Below are 10,114 nucleotides of genomic sequence, written 5' to 3' on the forward strand. Positions count from 1 at the left end.
CCCTTCCAACTCTGTGCCTGGCAGTCCAAGCCTAACACCGCACCACAGGCCACCAACAAGGCCTGGGCTGCTGGCAGGCCCCTGCCCCTTCCCTCTTCTGGCTTGTTGGTACCTCTGCTTTAGCCTCCTCTGGAACCTCCCCCTGAAACTCCCCTGTTAGCAGCTCTGTTTGCTGGCTCCTGTGCCGCTGTAGCTGTCTGTGCCGCTGCCTGAGTGCCTGGCTCCTTATATAGGACCCCTAATCAGGTAAGCCCCGCCCCCAACTTACTTACAGACTGTGATCAAAGTACCCTGTATCCTTCTCTTTGTTAAGATAAATAGATTGAGTTCCTGGAGTCTCTCACTCTAAGGCATAGGCAGAGGACTGTGTCGCTGATACTCTGTTCTCCCTACAGCACAGACTACAAAGAGAGTAGGAGACAGTTGGGATCTGGCCTGGAGGGAGTGGGTAAGAATTTTGCTCTGCTTTTTAACCAATGGATACTGTCAAACACATTCTAGTTGATTGTCTCTAAACCTGGTGTTAAGTTTCTGAACTCTGCTTGATGATGCAAGCAAGGGACCCCAAAGCTCAGCGAACTATTGCCTAGCAACGATCAATCTGCCATCCAGGAAGTCCAGCATGTTTAGTAGCAACCTGAATCCAGGAGTAGTAATGAGGCTGACTGAGGGACTATAACTGGCCATGCATGGAGCAAGAGGAGCAATTCTGAGTGGCTAAGCAAGGCTTCTTCCTCAAATCACACCAAGCAGAGCTGTGACAAGCAAAGGCAGAAGACAGCGCAGAAGCAGCACCACAGCAGGAGTAGCCAAAGTGCAGGCCACTGGTGAAATGCTGCTCACAGCAACTTTCCTCTTTATACGGAGGTAAAGCCCATAAAGACTTCAGTTCCAGGCATGCACTTCTCCATCTTGATCTGAGTGGAAGGATGCTCACACTGCAAGCCTCACAGGCTCCCAGAAGGAAGTGGGAGCTGCAGTCTACCTGGTTCTGTACTGGTGACGTCTGGCTGACTTGTACCCTGCCGGAGTGGGCAATCTGAACGCAATGATTTTATTTAGCTAAATCACTCTACCCCCTTTTCTCCGGCGTTCCTGGTACTTGTATCTGTGCCTGCAAGAGGTCATGTCCCCTAAATCACTGTGTGGGGCCAGGTGACAGCCTGAACTCACTGCCCCTAGCAGAGCAGCAATAGGAAAGCAAAATAAACTCCACACTGGCTATTTGCACCCAGGAAAGCAATGGGATCTGCAGGGCACTCAGAGACATTGCAATACTGGTTTCCAGGAAGCCAGTTACTAGCAATTTCAACACTTCACTAGTGGAGCTGTGACGTGGCCAACTGGGCCCAGGCACGTGCAGGAGTCATGGCACGGTACTTACTTGTCGAGGCAGGCAACGCTGAGGCACTTTTCTGGGGGCTGAGGCTGTGTGGTGCTGTCACTGGCACTGGCCGTGGTGCTGGGTTCATTCTCCTGGAGGATGGAGTCAATGAAAGTGGAGGGAGACAGGGGGGTTTCAACAGCAGGAGGGTTCCCAGGGCTGGCCTCCTCTATCTGGGGGCTGGGGGTGGGACTGGGGGGCTCTTCTTTGATACGGACCACAGGGCTGTTCCTTGGAGAAACAGAAAGAGAATGGTCACCAAGGCAGCAATGGTCTGCCAGTCCCTGCTCTGCATGGTACGCAGACAAGTCCCAGTGCCAGACACTGGCTCCCTCAGAGTGCTGGTCCCTGAAACAGGATTAGCCAGAACTCGGGTGGTGAACTAAGGCAAAGTGTTTTCCTTGGTTGTGCCCTAGAGCAAACCCCTGGTCTCAGTGCCACAGGCTGCCAAGTGCTCTTTTTCCAACCCCCACAGCTGTGACTTTAGTAAGTGAATCAATCTAAGACCAGGCCCACAAAGATTTACTTGCAGTGTAATTATTTTGCTTAGGGGTGTGATTATTTTCATAAGTAAAGAGTTTCATTGGTACAACCCTAGTATATATGGAGTTACCCCAGTACAAAGGTGCCATATGCCAAAACAGCTTATTCTTCTACCCTGTGGGATAAGCTATCCCGGTCTAAGCACTACCGTACTGATATGGATAGGAGTGGTATGTGTAGACAAGGCCTGAGATCCACTCTCTCCCTAAGAGCACTGGCATTGCTTCTTGGATTCTGGGTTTTTATGCGAGGGATGATGGCTTCTCTGGCCAGCCCTAATTCTGCAGCTGGAAATCCCCTTCCGCACCCAAACTGAGTGAATTAGGGTGTGAGTGGTTCAAATATCCCCCCCTGGAAGGAACAGCAGCGAGACAAGAACAAATAAAAGGCCAATTAAAAGCAAACATATGGTCTATATTTAAGGGTGAGCGCTCCTGGCAGAGGTGTATGCAAGACAGTAAATAACATTTGTGTGTGACAGAGCACTGCAGGGGAGGCACCAACACCAAGAATATACTGTTTTACGAGATGAACAGGTGCTAAAGCACGGAGGACATTTCTTGCTGGGGAAGCTCAGGCCTCTGACACCTCGCTGGGCAGGGACGGCAGAGAATAGCAGCTTAAAGGCCGAGCTACAAGGGAACAGTGATGGAGGCATACAGGCCTAAGAACTGCCTGCAGCACTCAGTGGAACCAGTGGGCATCACACACACAGAGCTCAGGGTGGGATTTGGCTACCATGACGACTCCTGTGTGCCTTGTGGCAGGAGACAGTCTGACTTTTCTGGGCTGGGACTGGCTGAAAGCTTCTTGCTGTCCAAGGTCAGATACATTTGCTTCAGGTGCTCAGCCTCCCTGCCCTGGTGATGGACCCAGTTACTGTCTCTCCAAGGAGGAGGAGTAACTTGGAAAGAAAGGCAACTGCTTTTTAACCCATGCCCTCCTATACTGGGAGCTTGGACTGCCAAGGCGTGTGTTTACCCTGTCCCCATAGTCAGGAGTGCTGGGACTTCACTCATGCTAATCACTGAGCAAGCAGGTCAGTGCTTCCTCATGGCCTGAGAGGACAGCACGATAACTGCCAGAACAGCAGTGTACAGGCTGCATCTACACTACAGAGCTTCTCCTGGTCTAGCCCCGTCGCAGAGCTGCCCCGTAGACTGAGATCCGGAGCTCTCTGCCAGTAGATGAATACCACCTCCCTGAACAACGTTAGCTAAGCTGGCAGATGTACTCTTCTGTCACTCTAGCTGCGTTGGCACTGGGGGGTTTGCCAACCCAGCTGCAGTGCTAGATGTTGTGGTTTTTCCCACCCCAGTCTGACACAGCTTTGCCAGGATAAATGTTAAGTGTAGACCAGGACTCTGATTAGATCAAGGAAACAGGAGTGAATTTGGCATCTTCCATTAATCAAACAAAAGACTGAAACTAAAACAAGAACCTGTGGGGCAAGCAGTGTCTTGAGTAAGAAAGGCCTGAAGGACCTGGTCTGATTCCCTAACACAGCAGAGCCCCACACCCGAGCTGGTGTTCCATAATCCAAACTCATGCTCTCCACACAGATACCTTTCATCGAGACTGCCACTGGGGGAAGCTGAGGGGCTGGACTGGGCTAGTTCCGTCACATCGGAGATAATGGGACCAGAGTTGGCTGAAGAATCCGGGGAGTACAGATTGGAGCCGCTGTATGCCGGGGAAGAAGCCTGAAATAACAATCAGAGCATCAGTGAAGTCATGTGACAGGCACATATGCACATCCCATTGCCAGGCACGCAGCCTGAGACAGAGAGGTGCAGGAATTGCCACTGTACGTAGGAATACTGAGAGCTCACAGCCCATTGTGAGGATAAAGACAGGGGTCCTACCTCAATAAAAGCCCGTGCTGGCAGCCTCTAGCATTCAAAAATCAGGGTGTTGCCCTAAAAATCATTAAACTGACTTAAAAATCATGAGATCTTTAAAGCACACAACATGTTGGGTTCTTTCTGGAGTTTGGGCCTTTAGGGTTCACACTTTTTCCAGTTTTTCTCTGCAACCAAGAGAACTAAAAGCTTCCTGTCATGTTTTGATGCCAGCTGAGAGCCTCACATATTCACCTGCCTCAGGGAGTTGGGGCTTTAAGAAATGCCAACGATTGTGAGTCTTGCCACCAAACTGTGAGATAGCAACCCTGAAAGGCAATCTCATGGCAGGAGAGATTTACTAGTGAGGGGACCGAGTGAACTTGGATCCCCTTGCAAGTGCAAGAGTCTCAATCAGGAAGTAAGGATGGAGGAGCTTTTCACTTAAGGTATCTTTCCAGCTGCTAAATAAACTCCACATCAAATTATGGACCAAATTCTGGCTGCCTGGTGCACACAGGCACACCCCAAAAAAACTGACAGGCAGAGAGGGACCTGTGGCTTGTGTCCTGATTCAACACTTCTGGCGCTTACCACACCCGCCAGGAGATGACCCATGAGCCCACTAACTCTCCTCCTTCACATCCCTTCTTGAGACCCCAAAGAAATCAGCCACTGCATGATGGCTAGGGTGGGGGCAGTTGGGAAGGACCATGAGTCGTTAGTTATCATGAGGGTATTTATGTATATAAACCTATGTCTATTCAGAGTTTCCCTCTCCTGCTTGTCTTCTTAGACTGTAACCTGTTTGGAACCAGTGTCACCTCCACCTGTGTTCATACAGTGTCTAGCTCAACGGGGTCCCAGTCCTGGTCAGGCTTCTCGACACCTTCACAATATAAATATTAAACCACAGGTCTTCATTCTCGCGCCCTCATTACCAGGTGCTCAGATGCCTCTGTGTTGGTGGGAACCGTAGAAGTGTTCAACAGAACCATGTGGAGCAGCCCCTCTGCCCCAGGCACTGCCCCAGGCACTGCCCCAGGCAGTCCTTGGACCATGCGAGAGGTTTGTGTGCGTATGCCTCCTGACCTGGTGATGGTCAATGAGCAAGCCACAGTGTGGATGAGAACAATGTGAGTGAGGGCACTACCACGCGGACCCTGAGTGCACAGTACAGGTGGCTCAGAAAAGCTGCCCACTCATCACTTCTGCTTTGAGTAGAAAGTCATAAACACTTGAGCTTGAGAGCAGATGGCCAGCTGCATTTCTCATAATTGGGACAATCCTGTAACACTTGTAACAGCTCCTGCTGGCTTTGCTTAAGTGTTTGCTGAATGCAAGAATAAGGACACATTTCAAAGGCGATAACAGGGCTAGGAGGGGGTTGGAATGGGAACATGGTGGGGGGGGAGGGGTCTAAGCACAGGGTAGAATTTTTAATAGGGCTACGGTTTTGGTTCCGTGGTGGAAAACTATATCAGATAACATACTCCATGGAGAGCAGTGTGAGTCTGCGTGTCTGGTGCACACACGCAAAGTTAATGCAATAACTTTTCCCCTCTGGACACTTGGGTTGTTCAGTGACATGAGCCTGGTGATCAGTCTGCTGTCCCCACAATGCTGCAGGACAGCCATTATTATGCAGCTTCTTGGACACCTTTTATGTTGCTTTAATAACAGGAATCAATCTTGTGGAGGGTGGGAGGGGGCAGGGCTATGGGGTAGCGAAGCTGTTGGAAATGGATGCGTCTCTAACCATGGCTGTAAATCTCACTTCCAGCAGTACAATGTTCACAGCACAGCACCAAGAAGCGGACTGGACGAAAATGCTGCCTAGCAGTTTTGCCCAAGGAATACTGCCATTTGGCTCCCTAATGCTAGACGAGGCCGGGGGGGGGGGGGGGGGCAGACACAGGCCCTGAGCACAATTAGTGCAAACCCCATGGTGTGGGCACTCTGATTTAAAACAAACTGAAACAGGATACTTCTGGAATCAAGAGTGGATGCACCAGGGGATGCACCAATTTAACTAATTACACTATCCCAGAGGCAATCAAAGGCACAAGGTGATTGCATTTATCACAGCTCCCCCCAAAGGCAATCAACACTGAAGCCAATTAACTCTATCAGCAAATGAACTTGATTAGGGTTCTTTAGCTGTTAAAAGAGGGAGGAAACCTCTCATTCCCACAGTGAGCCCAAGCCCACCACATGTTTAATGAGACCCTGCACTCCAGGACAAAGGGCAGTTAATTATGCTCAGCCATTCAGGGCACTGCATACCAATTAGGTTTCAATCATGTGTGAATGTGAATAGGTGAAAAGGGGAATCCAAATACACAGGATCGTGTCTCTCTTCCTCTGGCTTGTGGGGGCATGGCAGCAGAGGCAATGTACATAGCTCTTGGCCTGGGAAGAGGGGAATGATGGAGGTGGTGGCACTGTCCATTCAAAAGAGAATTAAGGACCAGGATTGGTGGACTTGGGATGTTACTGCCTGGCAAGCTGGTGTGCTGAACAGCCACACCCTGCTTACCCCGCAGTAACATGGGTAGGCAGGTCCACTGAAGAGAATCCTGTCCAGTATGCCTTGCCCAGAGCATGGTAGATGGGAGGCAGGACATCAAAGGGATGGATTGGAAAGGAGACAAGAATTAGGGGCTTTCAGGAATCCAACAGCAAATTAAAGGCCCATCCAGAAACTAAGCCAGAGTTTGGCAATCTTTCAGAAGTGCTGTGCCCAGTCTCTATTTATTCACTCTCATTTAAGGTTTCGTGTGCCAGTCATACATGTTAACGCTTTTAGAAGATCTCTTTCTATAAGTCTATAATATATAACCAAACTATTGTTGTATGTAAAATAAATAAGGTTTCTAAAATGTTTAAGAAGCTTCATTTAAAATTAAATTAAAATGCAGAGCCCCCTAGACTGGTGGTCAGGACCTGGGCAGTGTGAGTGCCACTGAAAATCAGCTTGCATGCCGCCTTCGGCACCCGTGACATAGGTTGTCTACTCCTGAACTAAGCAATAACAAAGCTTCTCATGGGCCCCTCTGGGGGACCTGCCTGTGATGCACCCTGGAGCCAGGTAGCTGGCCAAAACGCCTGGCATCCAAACTCAGCAACAGAAGCCAAGGCCTAAAACAAGTGTCCCATGTCCAAAGCCACCTGTTGGGGGCTTTGGCTGGGTGACATTCCTCTCTCACACCAGGAAGATTATTGCATGCTCTGGGATCAAATGGGTTCACTGACTGAGCACCAGGGACTTCCTCCACCCTTACACTCCAGTCCAGGTTACCCCTGTGGCCCCTCCATGAATATCTCTCAGTTCTGACCACGGAACCCTGCTATTCCAGGACTGGGCTCACCAAGGCTCTACAATGCACCTCAATCCTAACGGCTGGTTTCCAGAGGACAAACCCGTTATGTGAGTGCATGATGGGTTGGCAATGGGAACATACATTCAGCAGGGAATTGTTTGAGACCAAGTGCTCTTTGTTTGTGACAAAACCCAAAGAGAACCCAGGCCAGCAGTGCGCTAGGTGCTGATGAACTCGGAAAGCATGTCTGTTTGCATGGCGCATGTTTACTCCCGCCACGTTCTGCCTCGGAGTTAGCTACAGTAAAAATCCCCTCTGGGTAGGCTACAAAGCGCACCTGTCACTTCGATAGCCTGCCAAATAACACACACATCTCCTGAGCAAAGCGCAGTGTCAAGAAGAGGCCAGCTTCAGGAGCCTCAGATGACCCCTCCTTCCCCACACAGCTCTGCCGCTTCCCCTCAGGTCCAGGAGCACACAGAGCACTTACTGCGTATGGGGATGAACCGTGGACGTGCTCCAGGGAGTACTGTCGACTGTATTTAGGCATGGAATGTGCTGAACTGCTGTCGTTCAACATCAGGGGACTGCAAGAGAAACCCAACACCCACAAGAGAGTTACAAAGCTCCAGGTGCTGCACCTCCCTGAGAACACGGTCAGACATTAGCCAGGTGACCCAGGACCCAGCATACATCTGGCTGCCCTGGGCGTGGAAACGCTGTGGCTGGCGGTGGGGTGTGGGGTCTGAGTCCAGTACTGCAGAGCAGGGACATGCAGCAAATCCAATGCATCACACTGCGGCTGTCCACAAACAGCAAAGCAAGTGGTGTGCCATTACTGTCAGTCTTCTGAACTCTGCTCTTTGAGTCCACAGTGTAGCTAGCATCTTATATGCTGAGGGGTCCCGATTTGTGTGCCTGTGGTAAGACCTTGCCCTTTTTAGAGGGCCATAAACAGCAACACCTCCAAGCGATTACGGAGTAGCACTGAGGAGCACCTTCAGCTCTACTCTGGGAGCAGCGGTGCTATAAGGGGAACCGGGCCTCTCTGCAACTCCAAATCTAGCTGGGAAAAGCCACGTGTATAATTCAGAACATAAGGAGTGAAATGCTTTGCAAATGAACACCACGTCCCAGGGGCTCTCACTAGTTCCCTTCTCCAGCCAGGCCTGCTGGGCAAAGCCCTCCTAGCCCACCCCTGCAGTTTCTAAACACATCTGAGTGGAGTCTCACATCAGTAGGGTTTGCACCCTGCTCTGCTTCAGCTCCGTTCCACTGTCCTACTGCTCCCAGGACAGCTCATCTGCTGCTACCCACCACCCTGACCACTTCTGCCTGCACTTCGTGTCTTTTCAGAGTGTGAGCTCCTTGGGGCTGGAACTGTCTCTCCCTGCATGGTTAGAAAGCACTCGGCACACCTTGGGCACTACTGCTGTACGAAGAATCATCATTTGAGGCTTGTTAAGACTACAGTCACTGTCTGCTTTTGACTTTGCAGCCTCATCGGTTACAACAGTTTATGAGTGAAACGGGTTCGGGGGGACTCTGCAAACCCTGCTGGATTAGCAGCAGAGGCTTGGTTAGCTCCCTGGGGTGAGTGACATTGTAAGCTGCCCTCTATCTGTGAAGTGTGGCTGGATGCTGACTCGATGCCAGTGACTCTTGTCCAGCTCTATCACACTGGAAAACATGCTACAGAAGTGACAGAGCGGTGGGATCACAGAGGAATCCCTTCCCAGTAACTGCTCTGAAGCACGCTCCTGCCTTTCCCACAGGAATCTGTATCTCGATGTCTGAACATAGACTTACATTTTTCTCTTCACCCCAAGGATACGGTTTGACTGCACCAATGAAATCAAGAACTGGATAAGCTGTGAGGAGAAAAAAGAACTCCTGTTATCATGATGCGTACAGTAGCCTGTAAAAAACAAGGATCAGTAGCTGAGATCCCTTGCCAAGTGGTTCAAAGTAGCGTCAGAAGAGGACAGGGAGGAAATGGGGCAGACTGCTGAGCACTTGTGATGGTCTTTAGAATGACAATTGGAGTTGCAGGGAAAAATACACTAGCAGTCAATTCAATTCCACATTATAACATGCCAGGCAAGGACTTATCTTTTGGTCATGGGCTGCTGATATTCATGGTGGTACGAGACACTAGTGCCTCAGAATCTACTTATCTGAAACAGAACTAGTACAACCAAACACCTCTGCTGTTCCAATTCCCTTCTCTGGCCAGGAGACAGCCCACTAAAACACCAGGCAACCCTACTGCTGAGCGCAGCTCGGGTCCTTCTGCGCTCTCAGGGAGTGGGGGAGCAGGTGAGATTTACCTTATTGACGACTTTCTGCTGCTGGGCATGCTTCTGCCTCAAGCTGGCCACTTCCCTCCACAATGCCTCATTCTCACTGCAAGGAAGGAGAAAGCCATCAGACTGCAAAGTGCTGCCTTTGGGGCACAACAAGGTGATCCTGGGGTAAATGCTGGGAAAGCAGCAGCAGGACTGCAGACATCTCCAGACACCAGCTCATTTACAAGCTCTTGGGGACACAGGAGAAACCTTTCTTTATTCACTAATTTTACTCTGCCATTTTTTACTTGCAGCGACACTACAGCAATGCTAGACTCACACACATGGGCAAATATAGATATTTTGATTTTGAAGTCTCTACTCTTTTTTGTTGAGTTCTGTTCCCATCCCTGTAGCAAGTGCTCCTCTCAAAAGAGAAGCAGTGGAAACAGAAGGGTTCACAAACTGGTGCTATAAGCAATCAGAGATTTACACACAAAGGCTTTGTATACACTGGCAACTGAACAACAAAATGTTTGTCTTTCAGGCCAGGTCTACACTGCGACTTTAAATCGGTTTAATGGCCGATATACCGATTTAACGCTGTACCCGCTCACACGATGTCGTCATTAATATCGAGTTAAACGGCTCCTTAAATCGATTTCGGAACTCCTCCCAGACGAGGGGAGTAGCGCTAAATTCGAAAGTGATAACTCGGATTAGGGTTCGTGTGGA

The 10,114-nt window shown here is 50.0% G+C and overlaps 1 protein-coding gene across 3 annotated transcripts in view; it reads right to left on the reverse strand.

Moving 5' to 3' along the window:
- The window catches only part of HSF1 (heat shock transcription factor 1), an 82,636-nt gene that overhangs the window by 17,693 nt on the left and 54,829 nt on the right, over positions 1-10,114 (reverse strand). For all 3 annotated transcript variants that reach the window (XM_075063327.1, XM_075063325.1, XM_075063326.1), the window contains 5 exons: positions 9,422-9,497; positions 8,901-8,962; positions 7,582-7,678; positions 3,494-3,630; positions 1,385-1,615 (listed from right to left, as the gene is read on the reverse strand). In XM_075063327.1, coding sequence (XP_074919428.1) covers positions 1,385-1,615; positions 3,494-3,630; positions 7,582-7,678; positions 8,901-8,962; positions 9,422-9,497 — 603 coding nt within the window. The remainder of the gene's footprint in view (positions 1-1,384; positions 1,616-3,493; positions 3,631-7,581; positions 7,679-8,900; positions 8,963-9,421; positions 9,498-10,114) is intronic.

This window comes from Chelonoidis abingdonii, chromosome 2, assembly GCF_003597395.2.
Source record: "Chelonoidis abingdonii isolate Lonesome George chromosome 2, CheloAbing_2.0, whole genome shotgun sequence".
In the NCBI taxonomy this organism is placed as follows: Eukaryota; Metazoa; Chordata; order Testudines; family Testudinidae; genus Chelonoidis; species Chelonoidis abingdonii.